Raw genomic sequence first — 24,883 nt, forward strand, 5'->3', positions numbered from 1 at the left:
TTGATGGTGTAGTCAAAGTGTGCAACCATTATGGCTAGACACAAATCTTCTGATTACTTTTTTCCACAGAGCAAGTGGGGAACTTAAGAGTTAAAAAATTACTTGAGAAGTAGACAAGAGGGAGAACAATATTTCATTCAGCATCATGAAAGAGAGAACAAGTGGGATGAAGCAGAGAGGAAGAATAAATTCACTGGAAGGTGACTGACAGTGCCCATGCTGTCACAGCCCAATGCTGCTGCATCGACTGCCACTGTGTGCCACTGCCCAGGCTGGGCACCAAGGGGTGGCCATAAGCCTGGCTGACCGGATGCCTCCCGAGCCTGGCATAGAGTCACTTCAGGGCACTGCAGCAGGCAGGTGGCTGCACTGCTGGACAGCTAAAATCAGAGAGCCTGGCTTTTTGTTGTAGCTTTCTTGGATCATTAGGAAGGAAGTTTAACGAAGCCTGTATTGGTGCAGGGCTGTATGATGCTGGCAACACCTCTGATCTAGCCAGCTCTTTCAGTGCACTGTCATGGATTACTACAGATTATATCACAGAAGCTTGCACTCTATGGTATTGGGAAGTGTTTCCAGTCCCTGGTGAAGCTGGACTACAGAGCAGGTGTTTTCTAGGCTAAGCCAGAGAATATGTAAATAACTTGATGTTGTATTGTACATCTTCTAGTAAAAATAACTACCTGCCAGTTATTAGATAAGTACTAGAAGTCAAATTATCAAACTCACTGACTGCATTCAACAGGGTAAATCTGTGTTATGGCCAACAGAAAGTAGAAATGCCAGTCTTTACTTGCCTTTGTAAAGCAGTCAGTTAACATCTGTTAAATTATAATTAGACTGTTCAGATGATAAGGGAGAAGGCAAAGGTGTTATTTCTGCAGAATCATCCTAATATCTGCCTTAAAAGTGCAATAACTTAGTGCTTTTGGTGCCAGGAAATTCCCATAGTAAAATGTATTTAATATGTCTACCACATCATGCATGGTAAGAGCTTTTGATGGTAGCTGCCCAAACCACAGGTGGTGTTACAAGATTACGTTCCCCTAAATTTGAATCACTTGGGAAAGCAAAAAAAAAAATGGTTTGGCTCTACAATAGTTACCACCACTGCCTCACTCTCATAAAGAGCTCTAAGCAGTCTCAAGATTACCAGCTTTTCATCTCAGATTGCAGTTCTGACCATCTTTAGTCATGTGAGATTATTTTTTTTTTTGAATTTTAGAACTGTCAGGAGCACTTAAAAGTGTCATTCATTCACTTATCTCCAAGTACTTCAGCTCACAAAGCAAAGTATACGGGCAGTCATTTCAAGGGTGGTTTTGTCTTTGAACTATCTTCTGTTGACTTTCCAGACTACATCCAAGTCCCAGGGCTCTTCACCCCACGTAACTTAATAACCCCTAAGAAAGAGTTCTTCCTTTTGCTCCCTGAACTTCTATAAATTATGCAAATCTATCTGACCAGAATGAAAAATACATTAGATTTTTCATATAATCTTACTGATTATGCCATGTCCATTTTATTTTCTCCATTACTTTACACATAATTTCTTTTTCACACTGTTTTATCATTTGCTAGAATTCTTTGTGAGCTCAAGTCAGAAATTGGGATGTTTTGTTTCAATAAAACTGAGCTAACTACACAACCTGACTGTAAGAGTGCTAATGGAGTATTAGCCCATTGTGTTCTCTTAATAAGCCTCATTTTGGCTTTGATCAGTTCCCTTTGTTCTTCAATATCAGGTTCACATGCACAAGTCCACCTAATTCACTCTCTCATTTCGTCCTTATTTGCTATTTCACATAGATCAGAATATGCACTGTATGAAATCAGTGATTGCTTTGTCCCAGCTCCTCCTTATAGACTCAAAGTGTCCCCAATTTATTGCCACGTGCACTGAGTTACCAAGGTAAAATCTATAATTTTGCTAATAAAGCACTGTCATACAAGAAGGCATCTTGACATTACCTGGTTTTTGTGCGTTTGGGTGGGGAGAAACAATACTGTGCCTTTTATGTGTTCTGTAATCATTTGCAACAAAATTGGAAGAGCTGTTGAATAATGCCCCATATGCATGACAGTGCAGAGCTACCTGAGAGTTACTGTGATGCTGATGCATTTTAAAATGTGGGTGTAGGCACTAGCAGGGGGAGAAAAGCAGCTTCCAAGTCTTGTCCCTTCAAAGGATTTAATTACTCATTAGGAATAACCTTGGCAACAGTTACCCTGCCCCATTAATCCATACACAAGTGGCCAGCACCAGCTGCTTCAAGGTAAGGCAGAAGAGAACCCTGCAAGAGAGTCTGTTTTCCTCTCACAGAAAATCCTTATTGTCCAATGTACAAATTGGTGAACTAACAGTATTTCATAACATTGAGCTCCCTGAGGTAACTGTGCCCTGTTAAAAGGAAAACATGTTACCATTGAGAAAGTGAAGAATAAGGTGAAATGCACTAAACACATGCTTCCACCTGCTCCTCTTCACAATTCCATGGTGGTTGTACATTTTTGGACAGAGTTCACTATTGTTTATACAACAGAAGTGTATTTTTTATTTTCTATTAGACCAAACATATAAAAACTCAGTGTGAATTAGAAAATCTTCATTTCCAGAAGCCTCTAGCACGTAACATAGAGAGGGAACGAAAGCTGAGGCTGCTTAACTGTCCCTAATCTGTGTGTATTGGGAACAGAATGATACGAAAACCAGCTTCTTAAAACAAGATTTATTGGCACAAACATACATGTTACAAATGTCTATGATATTCTTGGAAAATATGTTCACCACTTCAAAAAAATCACTGTCCACAGAAAAGTAGAGTAATATCAAACTTTGTAAGTCATCACAATTTTAGCATCAAAATGCATGCATTCATCTTTTATAAATGAAATTCCACTGACCTCCAGGTAAAGCACTTTAAGAAATGTCCTGGTCTCCACAACATTATTTTTCCTCTCCAGATAGCTCCAATAAGATGTAAATCGAATGTTTTCCGTAGAGGCACAAATCACAACTCCTTGCTCAGCACAACCGAGACTGAGGTGAGAGATGCTGTTCTCAGCACAGGCTTTCAGGTCCTTTCCGAGTGCATTACTACAGAGCTTAACGCTATTGTGTGGCCTTTGAAAGAATGCAATTAGAAATTTGGTCTGGAGTTTGGGTTTTTAAAAGGGCAACTGAAAACTTATTTCTCACTATTCCTATTACATGAAATAAAGCTTGAAGAATTACAAGGAAAGAGGTAGAAGAAAGGCTTTTGTTTTGCATTGCCATTCCATCAGCATTTGAAAGAGGGATGGCATTGCCAAGGTGACTTGTGAGAAGAAAGAGTAATCTCAGTACATCCTCTTCTTTCTTTGGTGCCAGTCTAGGTTTTGCCACTGACCTCAGAGTACAGAACAAGACTTACCAGATGTCCTGAATCTGTCCTATTCTCAGCTTCAGTGTCAGAGAAGCAGGCTCACATACACAGAGGGGAGAGAATGCACTGATTTCCTCAGTGTGATCAGATGGCTCAGTCCAATGTCAATAAGAAACAAAGAAAAGTTCTTGATGTCAATGGAAGTTCTTTGAAAAATGGGGTTGCACTTACTCCCACTAGATCTGAATTTGACTCTAATCAGTTCAGTGCACAACAGAAAAAAAGGCAAAAATATAAACCACATATACTTATGAAGGTGGATACTGCACTTTTATCACCATTGGGAAGGCTGAGAACATATTCAATGGCAGAATTTTCTGTGGAATCCCCAGCCTTGGAGATTTTCAAAACTCATCAAGACAAACTCTGTGCAACCTGATCCAACCTCAAAGGTGGCCCTGCTTTGAGCAGGACATTGGACCAGGCAAACTGCCGGGGGTCTTTCTCTACCTAATCTTTCTATCATTCAGTGAAAGGCTTTTCCTTTCCTGAATTAGGACACAGCACTGATTCTATATCAGACCTGCATTTAGTAAGGCAAAATGAGGGTGGTTTTTTATTGTGTTAAACAGAGAATAGAAATTCACTATATGCTTAAGCACATATGGAACTCACTTCCAGAACAGGGCATGCCTTGCTCCTCACTCGAGGCTGGCAAGTGTGAAATACCACAGTGCTGAATTGATTACATGGCACCTCCAGAGGCTGCTCTTCTGTGTCAAGACTCCAGCATGTGCCATTAAGGAAAATACTAATTAGCTGGCTATGAACTAATTTCCTGCAATGAGTATAACAAGGTTATAATAAGAGTTCATATACTGCCACTTAGAAAACTTTTTATGCTGCAAAACAAACTAAAGGTTGCTCAAAGTACATACTGGCTACGTTTAACCTCTTTCATATTTGGGAAGAGGCAAATGCCTGTCTACGTATATAAGCACTTCTTTCAGAAAGGGGGAGGAAAAAAGAATAGGAGTCATCAAAGAAAAATTTAACCTCTACAACAGTTGGTGTTTTCCCCCTCAGAATGTATTTTTGCAACAGATAAAGCATGTTTTCAAGTCCTGCTCATGAGTAGGAGGCACTAATTTCTAATCTTTCAGTGATGCTGATAAGTGTAAAGTGACTAATATTTTACCACGTATGTGGTTGGGGGATGGAGGACTTTTCATTTACAAGACAAAATAACAATGTTTTTCATTACAAGTAGTGGGCTATCTGTAATATTTTATTGTGCAGACCTGTGACTGTGTCGTAGCAACACTAGCATTTTACTGTTTGGGGAAAAAGCAAATGTAACATAGATTGAAGTAAGCATTTTTAATGAGAAAAAATATTCTTTCATCTATAATTAGGCTTTGGAAGCTACTTATTTGACCATTTGTTTAGCTGTTAATTCCTTAAATAATAGTTAAATAAAGTAATGGTTAAACTCTATACCCATGGTCTTTACCATACATTTCTACTTGTATTCAGAATATTTTTTTCCCTTTAAGCTTCATGAAAGACTGACCTTGCATTATTTAGTAGTTTACTAGAGGCACGGTAGACACCCTGACCACCAAATTTTTGGTGTCAGCCAAGACTACTTTCACTAATAAAGAAATTGTTGCAAATTTCAGGTCAATACTATAAAAATTAATAGCTAAACTTCTGAAAAAAATAAAGTTATGCATTGTGTATCTGTGAATTTGTAGCTCCATTACGTGCAGTATCTCAATCACTGATCTTACAAAGAAAATAATTGCAGCTGCCATTATTTGCTCTGTCTTTAAACAAACCTGTAATGTATCAGGGGGAGAAACTGATTTAATTCTTTTAAACTTTTCATTACAGAAAGCTTGGACCACCACCACGTGTTCACATATACATGACAGGAATGTAGTGGACTCAGCAAAGTCATTTTCTGTCCTCTGCTTAGACCATTTATTGGTGGACAAGCGTAAATACCAGAGTGGAATGAGGGTAAGCAAAATAATCATGCTGTGTAAAAAAAATTCCATTACAGAGACCTGTAGAACAAAGTGGGCACTCGGGGTGTATTGTTACTGCACCAAGTGCTCTGAAGTCCTGTTTGACTGAAGTCCTTGACCACTTCTGCAGCATGTCTTTGGATACTCCAATGGCACTCTAAGCAAAATGGCATTCTCTGCAAAAAATGTTAGATCATCCTTCCTGCATATATCTCCTGCATTTTCAAGGAAAAAAACCTTAACCATCTGTCATGGTTCATTTTAAGTAGGTAAATTTACTTCAATAGATGAGCACCTCTTAATTTTAACACACAAAAGGTGCTCTTAGATAGAGCCACTTATAAAAGGAGTTTACTGAATGTCGGCTACATTTCACTTAAACCATTTCCCAATTTACTATATGGTCATTACCACACTATCCTTATTTAATGTTTCCTCTCTTTTCAACAAAATTGATGAAATTATTGTTACAAGAAGTGTTAAATACATTTAATTAAAATTCCAGTGATACAATTTAAAGTAGTGGAGTAAAAATGCTGTTTCTTACAGCCAGCAACCTTCTTTTGTATCACGTAATTTTGAACCAAATTAAGACCCAGGAGGCATATTCTGCCTCCAGTGTTCTTGTCCAGAGAGTGAAGGCTGGTTTGAGGACAGCAGGGCATTATGGGGAAGAGATTCTGCTCCATTCAAGGCCTACCTGAGCTTGGACTGAGCTCAACAATAAGAATGTGGCAGAAGACACAGAGTCAACTGAGAGGCAGAACAATCCTGGTCCCAATATACCATGTTCCAAATACACTACACTCCAAAAACATGAAGGCTTTCTAAGAGAACAAAGAGATTTGAATAATGAAGAAACCAGACACTGTGAGAAGAGCTAAAGAATGGAGAAGGTTTTTTTTCCTAATTGTCTTTGTTGTTTTATACGATATTTTCTCTTGGAGAACAAGTACTTTGCCCTTTTAAACTTATAGCACATGGCTTCTTTGGTTGAATAGAGTGTTATGTATGAACCACGAGGCTGTATTCATGTTTTAAACCAGTACAGGTTATGGGTTTTGCTTTGGAGAGTTAGCAGATGTGATACAGTCATGACAGAATGAGGTTACTGCAGGAATGACTCATTGTTGAATAATCAAGTGTTTACTCCACCAAAACTGCATGTAACCAGACTGCCACAGTTTTTCTGCTTTATTGCAAGATGTAGCTTTTAAATGTCAATGCATCAGAAAGGAAGGTAAACTCCTTGGGTGGCTCAGATATCTTTTTATGCATGTGTTTAAAGGCAGAGAGTCTTATGGTTCTCAGTGGAGAAAAAAAGCTATTGAGCACATCAATTTTGACACATATTAATGAACAGAGGAAGGGAAGCCAGCTGAAGAAAACAAAATCCTTTCCTGAAGTGGAATAGAGAAGTATTTCTGAAGGAGACCAGATGCAGAAAGAACAGTTAATGTAAGGTTCTGGTTTGATTGTTTCATACATCCCAACCTAGTATTCCTCCTGAAAATAATGTTACCATTTGAGAAACCTTCAGCCAATCATTTCTCTAGCTCCAATTCATTTTTTTCAAACTACTTTCTTCAGCCTTTTTTGTTTTGCTTTTAAAGAAGGTAATTGGAGGGTGCTTGTGCTTTGTCTTCCATGGAGAAACACATGCTCAAATGTATCTTGTCTGGCAAGAGGGGCCTAAATCAGGTGAGAGGAAGAACTGGCTGGAAGAGCATCTCAGTCTTCTGATTACAGTGGGCCCAAAGGTTATGATCTGTTATGGGTCTAAAGTTCAGGTCAAGACAAAATCCAGAGCAAAGAGACTTTGGTCTCTTTGAAGCCTTTCTCCAATACTCACTGTGTACATTGGGAGGAAGCCCAGTGCCTTATATGGCTGCTGGTTTAGCCTTCTTCCCTGTTTAAGGGGCAGGAGAAGCAGGACTGAGATCTAAACCCTGGATCATACCCAAGTGCTCTCTAGTTTATTTGTGATGGTCTGGCACTAACATATGCAATCACGGTGCTGTCACTAAAAAATAATAGATTATATGTATTCCCACTCTGTGGATAACGTCCCATGGAATAGAGAAAAATTTACTCTGTAAAACATGAGAGTTGAGTAACATCTGAGCTTCTAAAAGTTCCTGAAATTTGAGTCTGCTGTGGTAGATGCACATCTCCATTTTGCAGGCATGCTCTAATACTGATGTCGTCAGGAACTTGCTCTTAAGAGCTAAAATCCATTGTATTCAGACAAGAAGTAGTCCAGTTGTTCATAAAATTAAAGTTATGTGAAGCCCTGTCAGAGGAGCAGTGACAGAAATGAGACACAGAAATGGTAGAATTTCAAAAGGTCTTGCTACTCATAGAAAACCAGCAGATTGTGGCTGTTCTAATTCATTCCTTGCACAGTTAATACTGCCCTGTTCTTCCATCATTGTGAGTGTTTAAGTCACTTATTGCAGATCACTATTTAAAAAGAAAAAACCCCAAACAATTATTTTACTTGTCTGAACTGTTCCAGGGCTAACCTCATCCAGGTTCCAATAGAATGAAAGTGCCAGCTTTAAAAATACAACTGACTACATTTCTAAATCAATTCTTGCCTTACAAACCCTAGGTTAGAGTCAGAATCTTTATCAGATTCTCCCATCCTCCTTCTAATAGTATTGGATTACGTTGGACTATGTTGGATTGACTGTGCTGTTACATAATGTTGTCAAGTGAAAATCGGGTCAAGTACCTCCTATGGGTTCCACACTACCTTCTCCTGCCAAGTTCTGTGTAACAATGTTTGTAGGTTTAAAGCCACGTCCATGTTACTGCAAGGTAAGCTAAATTAGAGAGAAAATGTAATGCCCAAGCAGGACCTCACTAGCCTGTGCACAGTGGATGCAAACAGCACATCCTCAAGCTCAGATGCTGACATAGGATCGTTGCCAAGCCAAACAGCAGCCATGGTACAGGCACTGACCAGCTTCCAACCACCTCCTTTCAGCAGTGCCGTGTCTGAATGGCAGCTCATGCTGTACAGCATCCCAGATGTGTACAGCTGGATGGCCCAGAAAGCAGAGGAAGTGCTTCTTATAAGGATGGAATATGCAAATCTAAAGCAATGTCAAACTCTGGCTGAAGCTATCTAAAGCATTGCTTCCAACCAGAGGAGTCTTCAGTTCAGTCCCCAAAGTGGCAGTCAGAAACCAATGGCCTTGGAGTCTTCTGAGGGTTTGCTGGGGAGTCACTAAAAGGAAGCCTTTTTGTGACTTTTTAACCAGCCCAAGGTGAGAGCCTGGGCAGTATTTAGTGATGAAGGGCAGCAGTTGAAATTCTACCCAGTAATTGAAATTCTAATCAATGCTGACTGAACAAGAATGAGTTAAACTGTTCATGGAAAATTTACTATTACAGGTGGGCAGTTGTAACTGCACATTTTAAATGCAGAGGCAGTGAGTAGAAAGCAATCAATCCTGGCTTCACCACACATAAGATCTCCAACTGTGTTTATATAGATTGTCCTCTGCATCAGTCTACACATATGTGATGCTGTTGCACAACCTATGACCCTGAACAGTCCTATATTACCATATGCTCCTTGGTGAAGATTTAACCCTCTGCAGGAGCAGTACAGCTCTGGGTCTGTGTTTCAGGGAAGGACACACTTGTTTATGATCCCTGGTCTGAATCAGAAAGGTTACATGGTTTATCTTACCAATTGCAACCAACCACTACAGCACAACCAGTAGCAAATATTGAGCGTTCATGAGCACACTATGTGCAACCAACTTCAAAGAGTTAAACATATTAATTTAGCATATTTCATTAGCAATCAGGAGGAAACAGTCTCTTCACAAACATTTTACAACCCACCAGAGGGTAGGTTTCTTGACTGGGTTCTTCCTTGCAAATTCTCACTAAGGTTTAGGAGTCATCCTCGTTAGTTACATTGAGAGATAATGAGTACACCTGCCACAACCATCTCCACTTTCACCTAAAGCTCCTACTTTGATTATTAACTGTCTTCATCTACATTACCTAGGAGGATGTAAGCTTTGCATCCTTGTAGCACTTCCACCACAGTTTCATTTGGGAACTTTGCATCTTTGTAGCTAGAGGATTCAAACTCAGGATGTGTATTTGCAGCCCTATCATCCCAGTAGTCAGTTCGGGCTTTCAGAGGAGAAGGAACATCTACGTTAAGGCTCTAAATCAGCCTGAAACCTTACTGATTGTACCAGCTCCAGTGAAAGCTGTCTTCATCTTGTGCATCCGTTCAGTAGAGAAGCCCTGTGAGGATTAACCCATGCTCAACATGGGTATGGGTGGCAGGACTCACCCTTAGGAGAAAATTCTTTCATATCAGCTGTCCAATTATCTTAGTAGTTTAAAAGGTTTCCTGAAGTTGGATGGCTTACTCCTCTTCCAGTGAAGGCTCAGTGATACATAGTACTCAGCTGTGTCACCTCATAGAGTCAGGTCCTTCATGACAGCCAAGTTTTCTGTCTGGCCCATGAGGATTTCAGAATTGTTTCTGTGCTTACCCAGCTGAAGGACTGAAGTGAACAGGGCATACCACGGAGTCCAGTGGCACATTAGTAACTTTGAACCTTCACTCTCATTAAGACTGTGGCCACTTACTACTTAATGACACAAAACTGCATGTGACTATGAAGTAATAAATAAATAAATAGGGAAAAATGCAATTGAAAGCTTTCAATTGATCATTATTTATTCTCTCTTCAAAATTCTGCTTAAGCACAATTTGTATATAGATTCACTGCAACAAACAGGTCTGGGTCTCTATGTTTTTAATCTAAACCCTATCAAGAGAGAGACTCCAAGGTGGAAATATTTACACTACTATTACCACCATTTCTATTCCCTAATTAAATTGCAGACAAAAAAACCCTCAGCCTACCAAATTATTTTTATTTTATTCTATGAATTATTTTTAGAAATTCTGAAGGAGTTACCCTAAAAAGACCCTTTCTGAATTGCCTGGCTGAAAATTTGATAATTCATTTTTAGTTTGGTTAACTATGATTGAGCTATTCAGTGTTTTAAAAAGATAAACCCCCAAGAAATTCACAAAAGCATACAAGAACTTTCTCTTAAGCCACAATATATAATTTCTTTTAATTACATCAAATGTTAGTTTAAACTAATTGAGTATGATAGGTATCTCAGCTGAGCACTTTACAAAGATGACACTATAGTTTATGAACTATACACACACAAACACAAAATCAATTTTTAAAAGCCTATTAACACCACCACTTTGAACAGTGTTTCTCTGCCTTCCTCTTCTCCAGGAAAGCTTTGCTAGGCACCTTCCCTTTCTCAGCCTCTCTCTACTATTCCCTCATACCTTCTTCTTCCTGATTTTTGAACGATCCTCACAGTGGGGACCATTCCTGCACACTGGTGCAGAGGTAGCTTCCTACAGCTGTGCTGGGAAGCCACCACCAAAGCTGTTCATGTGGTTTAAGTCAGGGCCTAACTATTGGGGTTTGGCATTCACGGGAGTCCCATGAAGCCTGACAAACAGTGCCTTGAGTTTTTAGCAAGAGACTGTATCTTAGTCATCGATGATGCTTGTGTTATCATTTTTACACTTCACTTGGATTTTCCAAGATTGTACTAGTTAATGCTTTTTAGTTGTCATAGAGTTTTCTTTCTGGCTTTCATATTGAGGCCATCTTCGTTGTTTGGAACATCATAGGTGTTTTCCATAAGGAAAAATTTAAATCCATGGAAGATAATAAACTAGTCTTATTTACTTTCTGCAGGCAATGGTTTTAGACTTGGATACTACAACTAATCTCAGAAAATCTGTGTTTGGTTAGCTAAGTTGAACTATGATATCTTACATGAATACTTGCAGGTATCACTCTCTTCAGTGGGAGTAGCAGATACTTCCTCAAAAAGTTACATCTGACAATGGATTTTGCCATCCAACTTTAGGTGCCCAGATTGAGAAGGCCCTAATGTTTGCTGCAACCTTAGGTTTGGGTCCAATGCACCTGACAGTGTCCCTTTAAGCAGGAGCTTCCCCATAACTGTATTCTCTGATTCTGAGATGTTTTAGGATGCTTTTCATATACTACAGTTTCTGAAGGTCAGTGCATACACATTTTAAGACACAGTGATAAGACAGTGTATGGAACTACTTGGCAGTATTTAGCTGGTACAGTTTCTTGTGGAAACAACAGAATTCCAAAATACACCACACTGAATGCTTATGGGTTATTACAAGCAAAAATCCCAAGACACTAGGAATTAAAAAGCGGAGTTCAACAAAGGAACACTGATATTGTCAGTTGATATGAACAAAGTTGTGCCAAGTCTTCCTTCTTTGTTTTTTCAAGTGGAGAAATAAACTGGGAAACAAAGCAGAAGGAAAGAAAGATTAAAAAAAAAAAAAGACAAAACCCAACAGTTATTACAGAGTTACTGTTGTGCTTTATCTTACAGAAGTGTGCAATGTCAGAGAATTGCAAACATCTTTAGCAGATCTTAGTTAAAAGAGCATAACACATCTTACACACAGTATTCCTTCCTAGGGGAAATGGGGATGCTTCTCCCATGTCAGAAGGAGTTTGGAGGGAAAACTGCAGTGGAAAGCAGGGGAGACTGTGGCTCAAAAGATAGAAAGGGCAAGGACAGACAGTGATGGTAGCTGCCATCATCAGCTCCAGCAACACCTGCAATGCCATGGGTTGTGTGCCTGCTTTTCCAGGGCCCCACTACCAGGATGGTAGAAAGCCTGGCTTGGGCCATTTCACCACACATGGTAGCTCGTTGCTGTGAGGAATGGCTCAGTTTATCTGCACCCATAGCCAGCCCTGCATAGAGGGTATGATCTTGTTCCCATTCAAATCAGGGACTGGAAAAGTCATGCAGGACTTGTCTCTGACAGCACTTGGATGCTTGATGTCTATAGGATTTAAACATATACTTGAGAGCTACTGTAAATAAATAGAGCATTGAGTTCAATACACAGAGTCCTTCCTGAAGCTGCAACCTTTAGGCACTATTAGAGAAGAATCAAATAGACTGGAAAAAGAACTTGAGGTCCAGATACATTTAAATCTCACTGACCTTGCACTAGATCTCACTGTGGTGAGCCATGACCTGGGTTTAATGATGAAACCCAACCTAACCCATGTCAAACCTGCTGTTTCTCAACTTACCAGGACAGGCATCCAACATTTAAAACAAGGAGGGAAACTATATTATTACTTATATATAATTTCAGTCTTAGCTTCTAAGGAGGAATTATGAGTTATCTTGACTGTTTTTTTACTTTCTTATTAAGATACACACAGTGGTCAGTGATGAGTATATACACAGCAATTAGTTCAATGGCTGCACACCTGTCTTTCCAGGTTGCTGCTCTAGACTGCAGAACAAAGGCCCATCTTTCTCTTGAAGCCAGTTGCCTTCAGTACCCAGTTAATATAGTTAATTAATATGTAACCATTTCCCATTCTTGCTGTATCAGTGTTATGAAACCCTAGAATTATTCTGGGTCACTCTGGTGCCAGCATTCATAAGACTAATAAACTGTCACATGTATCTCATTGCATTTAGTCATGTTTACAGGTGATTCTGTAAGCCTTCTTTAGAGAAGCAACAGAGGAAAATGGAAACACCCTGAATACAAGGCATGTAATCTGAGAGTTGGGAATTAACTCACATCCACAGTGCTGGTGAATCCCTTCTGGGTTACTAGCTGGATTGTCTAACTCAAGAAATCTTCCTCTTAGGAGTTAATGCAATATTCCAGTTATGTCACATAACAGCTGTTGCTAACACAGAGGTTACATAAATGAAATGTTCAATTACTGTCATTACAAGATCCCTGGGTCCCAACCAGCACGACTGCTATTATTCATTCATAGCTAACTTTCCTGTAACAAATACGTGGAATGAGATATCTTTTGAGAAAATAAATCAGTAAGACTTTGGGCCATCTTTTAACAACATTTTAGGCATTCAAGATACAAAGGGATCCTCAGAAGCACTCTAACATCTCAAATTCCAGCTGATTTGGTGGGAACTAGGCACCCACACACTTTAAAAAATTCATCAGATGCCTGTTTGCCTGTGGGGCTTCACCCTCCTTTTATAGGCATGAGGTAATTCAAATATTACTGTTCTCAGTAGAAAACACAGGACTGTGGCCCTCATTGTAATGAAAGGAAGATCTCTGAGACTGCATAAAAATTTATATAAAACATAAAAAGGAAGTCTTTAATCCTAGGAAAAGTTATGTAACATGCTAATGTAAAAAAACATTAAATGTCAACAAATTCTGTCTATATGTGTCCAGAGAGTTTGCAGTAATTCTTACTATAAAAGCACAATACTAGAAGGGAAATTTCACAAATTAATCAGTTTAAATATTTTAAATATTTAAATATTTTAAATATCCATTTTTTTGTTTTGATTTAGTTTTTAATATAGCAGCATTTCTTAAGTCACAAGCTACTGAGATTATAAATGAAAGAGAAAATTAATTACTCACTTATAATTATAATGAGAATGACTGCGCATACTACACCAAGGATGATCATCATCTAGAAAAAGAAAATTATAGGAAAGAAAAAGAGAAAGTCAGGTTTTCACATGAAAGACATTAACCCCTCAATGTTTTTGCTTTTACTTAGTGACTCATTCCTCATACTTTTAATTCTTGAAAAGACTTAAAACAGACTGTTAAGGCCCCAAAGTTAGTGTCAGTTTGAAGAACAGCTGACCACCAGCAATGGTCATAAGCCTCTTTTCAAAGCTAGTCAGTTCTTGCCTGTCAGCTAAAGATGCAGTGACCAACCTCATCCATTTCCAGCAGTAAAGAAAAAGTACGTTTCCAAAGTAAAACAACTCCAAAGGTGATTTAAGTGACTGGATTCACACATGGCATGTACCACTTTATACCAGAGTACCTTGATCACTCTTCCCCAGTTTCCCCGTGGCAGTGCAGAGGCAGCTGGAGATGTCTAATGCCTCCCAGCTATTGGTGCTGCTCTGTGTACTTGCGCTGTTGGGAGAGGAAGCCCATGCTAACCAGCATGGTTTCCAGCATGTTCTCCTGGAAATCACTCATGGCAAAGTACAAGTCTGCTCCCACAGGAATAGGTACATCAGAGGCAGCTGTGCACAGACCACACCAGCACTGAGCTGTGTGGGGCAGAGGGCCCCACACGAGACTTGCTGAATGCTAACGAGGCCACCAGGGATGCTGCAGTCCAGGTGCCATTATCACCCCAGTGAGAATGGAAAGACTGAAACCCAACAAACCTAAGCATGGCAAATCAAGGCCTCCATTCCTCCTAATATGTGTCTGAAGGACAGAGCCAGCCGTTGGCTTGCAGGAGATTTTTTTTATTACTTCCCTCTCCTTCCAGAGTTTGTGAGCCAGAGGAAGGACAGGGGGATTCTGTTTGTCAGGGTAAAGCAAGAAGGGACAATGAGAAAAGGAGAATGAGAGTAGGTTTGAAGGTCTAGTGTAGTGTAGGTCATTGTGGGAACTGCAGTCACATGGGTGAACCTCACTCAAAATCTGTGCCTGTAGCTCCCAGAAGCCCTGCTTCCTGCACTGGGCAGCAGGTAGAAGAGGCCCAGAGGAACTGCTCACATGAATTTCTAACCTAGGTCCTCTTATTCCTGGAGTGTTTGTGCATGTAGTTTACCCAGAATATTTTGCCTTGTTTTACACTTTATAGCACTGTGGATTGAAGAGACAAAGCAGACAACAGACTGGCAAGGGATACATGTGGGATTCTCCCCTGGGAAAAGGTGGGTTTATGTGGGTGGACATGAGTAGTCAGCAGCAAAGACTGAAGAGAAATGGAAATGGAGCTGAAATTTTGTCACAGTCTTAATGTTGGTGGTGCATAAGTAGAAAGAAGCAAGGGTATGGGATCTTGGATGAGTAAGTGGAGCTGAAGTTTGTGGTTCCAGAAAACACAAATACTGGAGGAGATCTGAAAAAGCAAGGAAGAGTGAGATTCCCTCTGTTCTTGGGAAAGGCTAAAGACTTTGAAGACAGCAGAGAAGGTTGATAAAAGTCCTGCTCTATCCTAATTGGCCCCTCTTTATAAAATACTGTAATTTCCTTACTTCTCACAGCAGTTTGTGAAACCAAGTTGGTTTTTTTTTTTAGTTTGGTTTACCATCCTAATGGAAGATCCAGAGGTTGCTGATCTCCCACAAGGACAAAGCTTCTTTTCTTCCAGTACTAGAATTCATTGCACCTGCTCAGGTTTTATCATTCACACAGGGAACATAAACTGACATGGAATGCTTTCCCATCCCTATCTGCAGGCACTGACTGAAGCATCGAAATTTGTATCTACATTTTATATACTGCAGAATTTTTAGGGTCCAGTAAAGATCAAAGTTGCTTGACTTATGGAGCCCAGAGGGCAAGGCATGTCCTTCTCCCTTTGACAAAAAGAGATGACTCAGAGATGCCATCCTGCAGGCAAATGAATTAAATGCAAGTGAAAGTATTCCTGCCATGAAGTGATTCTCAACAAGAATTTATATTCTTTACCTTGCAATTTTTCCACCAGTATTTTCTCTTCAGTTTGGCTGCACTGGTTTCAAACTGTGAGGCACCTGCTTGCAAGGCATCTGCCCGGTTGTCAAGCTCTGAAAGCTTCTGGTCTCTCTCTAGCACCTTGTCCACGTTCATCCTCATGATGTCGACCACCTGCAAGGGAACAGCTTCACATGAGATCCCACACAGAGGAAAGCTGAAGGTCACTTGAATGTTCACACCCTGGAATATGACATATCATACCAAAACCAGCCATTTGCCATTATGATATGTGGTGGCAATTACCTGGGCAGTGCCCCAAACCCCTGCCTATGGAAACAACAGTGAGCACAAGATGAGCACAGCTACACTGCTCAGGTGTGATATAAAGAGACATCATGAAATACCAGAGTCAGATCCTTTAAAGTTTTTGATTTCTTTTGGCCAACAAATATAGATACAAAAACCTGACAGAGACCAGTACCTCTAAACTACAATTTGGTTGACTTCACTAAGAACAAACCATTATTTTCCTTATATATTTAATATCTTCCTTATATATTTAATATCTTCCTTACCTGAACTAGTGAAATTGGCTAGATAAAGGCCACTCTAAAGGGAACTGTATGCATTTCCTCACCAAAGAATTTACTCATTCTGCAGATCTTTCAGGCAAGATGATTTCCCAGCCATAATTTGAAGTCCTGCTTGAAAGCGGAGGAGGAGAATATTTTACCTGAGACAATTCAGCCTGAAGTGTAGCAGGGAGCTCATCCCACCTCATTGGCCAGCCTCAGCAAACAAAGCATGCACAGCCAGGACACAATATTTTATACACTGAGTTAGATGAAAATCCTCTTCTAGCAAGACAATAACTCTAAATGGAGATCCTTTAGAAATTCATCACTAATGCAAATGTTAGACAGTATAACAATCTCAGTAAAGTTGTGTCCAATCATTCAAGCAGTGAATAAGTCTGTTGGTCTATTACTTCTCCTATGCGGTCATAAGGAATTCCATGTTATTTTTATCTAATATAATTTAACTATTACCTGCAAAAATCCAGAATTAAAAAGATACATTATTCAAATACAGTGAGATGAAAACTGGTAGTGAAAGAAACTTCGAAAGGACCAGCAGAGGGTTAAATGCTGTTTGAAAACTCAAAAGTTTTGTTTCACTTTTCTACCAAACCTAAAACAAAATCAAGTGTTTTGGTCAATCCAAATTTTCTTACTTGCTTTTCCAAACTAAAATCTTCCAAATATTTAACTTTTTATCAAATTAAAGAACAAATTGTATTAATTTCTCAGCTAGCATTTTGCTGAATTTTCTCTTGGTACAATGATTTGTAGTGAAAATTTTGAACTATCTGAAAATGCTGAACAAAATAGTGTACTATTTGCTACCCATTCTCTCAATTTTTGTTTTGCCCATAACTATTTATTGAATCTAACCTGACTGCAGTGAACACTTGTCTAGATGAGATTGCATTTTTGTCAAATAAATAAATGTTTGTCTAGAATAAAACCACGATCGGGGGCTTAGAAGATGTCTAGAGAAATCAGAGGGGAAAACCCAGCATGGACATAGCTGCAATACAGTATCAGCACTGATACAGGATTAAAAATGTCAGTCATTTTATTAACACCAAGAATATTCTCTGAAGCACAGTGGCGATGGTATTGCCGTTTCAGGCTGAGTGTGCCACACTCCTCCGTGGTGTCTGGTGCCACCTACAGATGACTTTCCCACAAGACATGGAAGAAAAAAACAGGAAATATCTAGGAAGGTCAAAGTAACGTTTACAGACCAGACTCTTAGGTATTATAAACCAGCCTCACCCCAGTGACTTCACGGGACTGAAAGCCCAGTGGCATTTTTCTCCCTTGGCTACACTTATGCTGTGATTTCCCTGCTGAACAAGGATCTGCTGACCATGTGCTATCAAACTCAAACCCCGTACCAACTGCAGCCTCCAAATGGGAGGCAAAAACCCCATGGATCCTGAATGTCACCCACATAATCCTCAAATCCAAATCCCCTCATACTGGGTAAGAGTTCCTGCCAAAATTATGTCATCATGCATTTGCACGGGTCTGAGTCAAAAGTCTCAAAATACAGAGTATCTTAAGCAAAAAGCAGGGGTCCACTAGCCTCACTGGAGCCACCTCCATTGATCTGCTTGAAGAGCTCAATATATCTGACAGGCATCACTCATTTTTAGACAATAAACAGCAATTACTTTTTATCTTTTAGGGAAAATTACTTTGCTGTCACTCACATAAACAGTTATAGGACCACTATGATGTAACATGTTCAGGATAAGAAGTTTATTTCATTATTCTGACCAAAGACAGAAGCTGAAATGTAATATTCCTTTCCCCACTGGAAGAGACACTCCACTAACATCAGTGAAGTGAGTGTGATGTGAAAATCAGTGATAATGAGAGAACCTGGTCTGTTGCGTGGGATCTTTATATAATAAAGAAATGTAGTCTGCTCTCTGATGAGATGGTGATCAAAGAGAGTTTAATTCAAACCCGGCACTGTTTTTATCCCTTAAAACCATGTGACCTTGTGACCAATGGGGTTATCGATTCCGGTGCATGTCCCCTGGGCTTCCCTGCCCTGGGTGCTTCCCCTGCACCCCTGGACACGCCTCCTACACTGGTCTTGACATTTCTGCAGCCAGAAAGTCCCCACTTCAGTTCTTCAGCAAAGAAAAAGTTCTCAAAAAGACAAAGCCCATCTTGACAGGTGTATTTAATTCATCTTAAGTAATGCATTTGAGTTGGATATTGTGAGGTCGTCTCTACTATCTTTAAAGCATACATGAAGCTTTTGAACATAGAGGCCTTTATGCATGTAAATACGTTTTCTCATTTGTATTTTATTAAATTTGCAATAAAGAATCAAACAAGCCCTGGCCACTTCCCCACGAACAGTAAGCAATAAGTTACTTAAGGCTTTGCAGGGCTTTAACAAAATTCTTTCCTCAATACCCAGCACACAAATCTGCACAGCAGGTGAGCAAGGATGTTACAGTTGCTCCTGTACTGCTGGAATGCTCAAGAACTTCACCGATGAGCAGTGGGATGTTCACCTATTCCCATCACCACAGCAGTTGGATGGGCACTGGCATTACAGCCGAGGTGTTGCAGGAATTTAAGGATCCCAGCTGAAACAGCCAGATGGTCCTCCAAGACCAACAAAAGGAGTGGGGATTTGTTAAAGAAGCTGTTATGACATCACGTGTGGGTGCCTTTCTTTAGAGATAAATTGTGATGATTAATCCATAGAGCTCTGGCTAATGAACACAGCCCTCAGCTGCACAATTCTCTGACAAATCTACCTCTGAGAAGTCAAAGGTTGTCTCTGTGAAAGTCTGTGAGATTAGTGTCTAACCTTTAGGAACATGGGAACACATTAAAAGAGCTGGTTCCACTATAATACATCCTCCTAACCTGACTGACTGGGAGGAATTCCCAAACTGGCACCAATGCCCACATTTATTCTGCAGTACTGTTACTGGTACAAGGATGTTTATATTCAGAATCTCACTTGTACTACCTGGCTCCTCATAAATGCCATCTTTGATAAACCTCATTTCCCAGATCCACTGCCTTCAGACGAGTGTTGCTGGATCATGGAGAAGAGCATCTTAAAGAAAAAAAATAACCACAGCAACACTCTTGTGGTGAGCAACAAATCACTTGGAGCCACTTACCTCATCCACCTGGGCTTGTGTCTGCTGCAGCCGTTTGTTGCTTGACACATTGGTAGCAGGAGAAGGCCCTGCAGCCCCGGCACTGGTGGGACCTTGGGTAGGAGCTGGAGCAGACCTAGATCAAAACCAGAGAATATAAATGACTGAGACCATCTTTACTTGTTCACTATCCCTTTCCTGGAACAGGTAAAAAGTACCTATCTCTTAAAAGAACTTTTCCATTGTTTCAACCCATGTTTTCTGTTCCTGGATCACAACCCTCCTGTTCAATTCCTTCTCATGCCACAATCAGCTTTTACACTGTTTCTTGGTAGGACTATATCAAACTCTTCCTCTCCCTTGCTGCCTTTTAAAATAGCAAACAATTCAGAGTATCTACCCTAAGTTAGGCCAATGGCCAAACTGATCACAGGCCTGACTAGCAGGGCAGAGCTTATGTCTCGCTAAGGAAACACACTTAGCATTTTGTGTTAATGTTATAGGAGCCAGGGCTGCGACCCTGTATTTCTTCTCAGTGTGCTGAGTGAAGCACTCTCCTGCTCTTTGTGTTTGGCTGGAAGTTAACTAAGTAAAGATAAACAAAAGCAGGGGAGAAAGAACTAGAGGAGGCAATGGGGGTGAGAATTGCACACAGCATGGGGTTAGTCATCTCTGGCACTGGTGGTCACCAAATGCCACCAGAGCAGCTGTCCTGTCTTGAGCATCTGCCACAGACCCTAGGCAAATATTTGTAGCAATGCTGTGAACAGAGCCCTGGTCTCCTGCACATCAGCTCTTTTCTTAAGCATCCACACTGACTTTCCCCAGCTTGCTATATAACAAAAGACAAAACAAAGGTTCCTTAAAATCCAAGAACTGATCCGGTCTGTCTCAGAGTATGAATTAGTACAGACAAATCAACCTGCTGGCCTGAACACCATTTTTCACACCCACACTTTAACCTGTGAAACCTGCCTCTCCCTCCAAGGGATCGCTGTCACTTGTTCCTGCAGAGAAATAAAACCTTTCCTGAAGCTGCAGAGGAAATCCCTAAGCACGTGAACTGAAAAGTATCACCAAATCCCACTCATGCATTACCAATGCCATCCCATAGTGACAGACTGAGAGAACACAGTGTTTCTCTGTGAATCATTCCCTTTTACATCCTGGGGTCTGATTATTGCTGCTGGAATTATGGCCTCATTAATACACTGTCGAAGTGCTGAGGGGCACTAAAGTAGTTCCCCAAAGGTACCTTAAGCTGCAGAATTCAGTTTGACAGCATCGCCTGAGGGCTGAGATCCCTGTGGATAACAGTGACCCTCAGAGGCTCCCACAGATGGAGCAGCTGTTTGCAGACCTGCAGCTCTGCTGTAACTTACACTTCACTTTTTAACTGCAAGTCAGAATGACCTTATCAAGCTTTAGTTGCAAGAAAAGAAATGGAGCCATCATCATTTGAGGACCTATCTATTTAAAAACATAAAAACCAGATGCTGCTGCCACCTGCAATGGAATCACTCCATCAATGGCCATGGGCCAGCATCCCAACAGGATTTACTCTGAGTTGTCGCAAAGGATCAGAATCCGACTAAAATATATATCACACACAATGCAAAACAAGACTTCCCTGGAGCAACAACAACTTCAAAGGGAGTTCCTGGTACAACAACAGAGCTAAAATTGAAATTGTAAAACTTTGCAGTTCAGTACATAAATGGGCATTTTCCCAATCAAAACAAGCAGAATTTTTTCACTACTACAAAAGTTAAGAGAGCTCCTCTCTTGAGCTATGCACTGTTGGCATCCTAGAGACTACAGAACAGGTGAGAAGTGTTTTTCCCTGCCATATAGGTTTGCTGTAAGCATAGCTTATAAAAGCAGAGGTGTTCTTGGTCAAAGCTAGGAGATAACTCAAAAGTTCTGCCATGTACCTTTTCTGCCCAGTAACTGTCATGTTTTTTTTGCCCTTCCAATCTGCCCTTAAAATGGTTTGGCATACAGTAGACACTTCCTAGTTTGTTCTCTTCCAGCATCCTTGCTGCCATCTAACTTAGTTTCAATTGCATTTCCTGGGGCATTTCCTGCATAAGGGAGGAAGGGATGGGAAAACCAGTGTTTTTACAGCTGCCCTGCTCATCCAGCAGGAGTTACTGTAACTAGCGAAGAGATGACAATCTTTATGCTAAGGCACAGCAAGCTTGTAATTAACATACCCATCTTAATTAATTACATAAAATCTAATTCAAGAGTAACCAGAGCTACGTGCTGCCTGCAGTGCAGAGCTATGCTTTCCAAACCTTGTGTCTCTGGAATTGTGCTCTCCTTACACAGTAACAGCAGCTGCCTCACTCATGGCCCTGTGGGTCAGAGCAATGAGCAGAAGGCACTCACCAAAACAGTGTGCTGACGTGGCTCCAGTCCTACACAAGCATCCAAATAAGAGTTTGTCTTTGAACCTAAGTTTTCTAGTAAAGAAAGGAACTGAAGGTCTCCATCACTTGAAAGCATAGACATTCTCTGTTATATCTTAGTACCAAAATTCTAGAATGAAAGTCCAACCTGCATTTGCATAATTCTTCCTACATTTACATAATTCTTCTATTATTGCCTCTGTACCATGTTATATCAGCTTATAATTTCTCAAAAGCTTTATTCAAAGAAATTTATGCAGAACATTATCACTATGTTGGAGAAGTTTCCTTTTGAAATACATGAAACATCACAACTTTAAAATATAATTTCTCATAGTCTGGCATGATTTTGGGGAGCTACAAAAGAATGCAAAATCTATATAAAAGCTCCATCACTGGGCCCCTAGTCATCAGATCTCTGTACTTTTATTTTTAGGAAAAGGAAAAAAAATTACTGTTGATGTTGAGAATCTTCATTCCCAAGAACAGGTCAAATTAATTTTGAAAGGGGAACAAAATTCTATTACTCTTGGTGAAAAAGAGTATAAATCCCTAGCAAATAGTCTTAAATGGCAACCACTCTGTGATGTCAGAGCACAGGAGTAAACTCTGGGAGAGTGCCAAGTACACTCACTGCAGGACAACTGCACTAGTTGCCCAGAGCCTCAGCAGCTGGGTTACTTTTTATAAAACATTAGTTATACCTTCAGTCCCCACAATGCCAGATTTTGCCTCAGTTAGCACATGAGCAATCTGACTGAAAGCAGGTGCTGGACCTGTGTATCTATGCAGCGACCTTGGAAGAAACATTTAGGGACTATCCTAGTGATTCAGCAAAATGGTCTCAGCTGACTCAGACATCCTCAGTTCTTCTAATTGGGCCTGAAACTAGTAGGTCAAAATCATGACTAAGAAATTTGTCATCTCACCTGGATATTTTGGAAGCAATTTACTACTTAGCTCTGACAATTAAAGGGAGCTTCAACTCTAATTAAGATAGAAGTGGAGATATCCAGTGTTACTGCTTTGCATTTCAGCACTGGCTGAAAGAACATTAAGGATGATTGTGTACCTAATATTTTGGGAAACTGCCTGACATATACTTTCATTTTTGTTCCTATGTGTGAGCTACACAGGAGAAATTATTTTCTTAGTCAGGCTAGGGAAGGGAGATGCACGATGCAAACACCAGGAGGATGCCAGGACACCACTGTGGCTTTGGTACAGTTTACACTGGGACCTCCATGGCTGCTTTCAGCATTTTCTTTTATCCAAAGTGCTTTTTAAAGCCTCCAGCTACAGGACCTAATCTCTTCAAAGTCTTTATCCTAACAACACTGCAATAAGCTAAGGAAAAGCTATTATCCCTCATATGGCTGGGAAACAGGTACAGGGAGATTAAGTGACTTGCTCAGTGGCACAGAAAGCCTGTGGCAAAGCAGCCCAGCCCTTTTCATTGCCATCCTTCTGCTCCTCTGTTCAACTATTGACTTGAGTGAAAGCTCACAACCTATTCCTGATAGCAAGAGTTATTTTCTACCCCTCAGACTTAGATAGTGAGAAACATAGCTGAAGCTTATAGCACGAGCAAAGTGAGAATTACATCAGACGGCTCTAGCTGGTGTCAGCTGGCAAAGCTCAGGGGAGGTGTGGAGGACCAAGGATCAGAATGGGAACGATTTCAGGAATGAAAAAAGATATACAGCGATTGAAAGGACTTTATTATATGGACTTTACAGTTATCATGTGTTTATAAATATGTATGATTTCCCCTACAGTTGTAAATGCCCACGCATGTCCAGACATGCCTCGTGGTGCTCTCTTCCCTCCTTCCCTCTCTGACTGGCTGAAGAAGCTGCAGAGAGGAGACAGCTACGCCCTTTCCTTCCCCGGTTCCTCCCCCGTTCCTCCCTCTTCGCCTGAGTCCCTATTCCTATTCGTTTCCCTGATTGTCTGTCTCGTGCTCCACCCCATTTTCTGGTTCATTCCAAGCCAGAGCTCATAAAACCCTTGTGCACCCCCATTAAAGGAGCATTGCATTGCAACCTCAAACCTCATCGGACCCCTTTGTGCAGTGCTGCGGCCCTTCTCCCCTACGGACCGGGGCAGGGAGGGCAGTGCGCGTGCATCAATGCACCAGCAGATTTGACTAATGATCCCTATAAAAAGTGAAATGAAGGAGGCAATTTTCTATGAACTCCACCGTGATTCCTCTTTCCTCAAACCCTTTCCCTGTTGTTCAAATAAAACATAAAATGTCACTGCTTTTCTTTTTTTTTTTTTTTTTTTTTTTTTTTTTTTTTTTTACTGTTCAGGTATCATATTTATGTAGTAAATATTTACTGTTGTGACTTATGTATATTTAAAACACCATTCTTCCATGTGGACCCCTTCAAAAGGCATCTAACCCATTTGGGCTTCACTTTGTAAGTGGAGTTTGACAGTCTGTTGTTTCAAAGGAATTTGTAAAATACACCGAAAAACACCTGTTTAACTGTAAAATAAATCAGAACACTTCCATAGCTTTGTACTCTTGAGATTTAACTCTGAAACAATTATTAAAATTAGCTACAAATGCAAATTCATACAGTTTTTTAGGGACTAAGGATGTCAGTGGAGATCCTGGACATAAGAGTAGCTGTAGAAACAAACCCCTTTCCCAGTGTCCCTGGTGCCAAGAGTGTTCATCTGTGAATTGAGATGCAGTGGAAAGCTTTGAGGCAGGGAGGATCTCTAAGGAAATAAAGGAGCTCTGTAGCCCTGGGGGTTTGCTGTTAGTTCTGAACTTGCTTTGTTTATTCCTATGCAGTAACAGCTAAACCAAT

At 40.4% G+C, this 24,883-nt stretch overlaps 1 protein-coding gene and 1 long non-coding RNA gene across 4 annotated transcripts in view; one reads left to right on the forward strand and one right to left on the reverse strand.

The window, feature by feature from the left end:
- LOC108502528 overlaps positions 1-24,883 on the forward strand; it is a 75,477-nt gene that overhangs the window by 8,935 nt on the left and 41,659 nt on the right. For both annotated transcript variants that reach the window (XR_001876507.1, XR_001876508.1), the window contains exon 2: positions 5,262-5,390. This is a non-coding gene — a long non-coding RNA (uncharacterized LOC108502528). The remainder of the gene's footprint in view (positions 1-5,261; positions 5,391-24,883) is intronic.
- Positions 2,717-24,883, reverse strand: part of LOC108502527 (vesicle-associated membrane protein 2-like) — a 52,795-nt gene continuing 30,628 nt past the window's right edge. Inside the window, exons 1-5 of one of the 2 annotated variants that reach the window (XM_017825546.1) lie at positions 23,662-23,874; positions 19,666-19,780; positions 15,951-16,109; positions 13,920-13,971; positions 2,717-11,769 (exon numbers count right to left, since the gene is read on the reverse strand). In XM_017825546.1, coding sequence (XP_017681035.1) covers positions 11,753-11,769; positions 13,920-13,971; positions 15,951-16,109; positions 19,666-19,780; positions 23,662-23,663 — 345 coding nt within the window. In that variant the 5' untranslated portion in view covers positions 23,664-23,874 and the 3' untranslated portion in view covers positions 2,717-11,752. Of the gene's footprint in view, positions 11,770-13,919; positions 13,972-15,950; positions 16,110-19,665; positions 19,781-23,661; positions 23,875-24,883 lie in introns of those variants that run through there. The other variant, XM_017825545.1, reaches the window with a different exon arrangement.

This window comes from Lepidothrix coronata, unplaced genomic scaffold (assembly GCF_001604755.1).
Source record: "Lepidothrix coronata isolate B3197 unplaced genomic scaffold, Lepidothrix_coronata-1.0 Scaffold120, whole genome shotgun sequence".
In the NCBI taxonomy this organism is placed as follows: domain Eukaryota; kingdom Metazoa; phylum Chordata; class Aves; order Passeriformes; family Pipridae; genus Lepidothrix; species Lepidothrix coronata.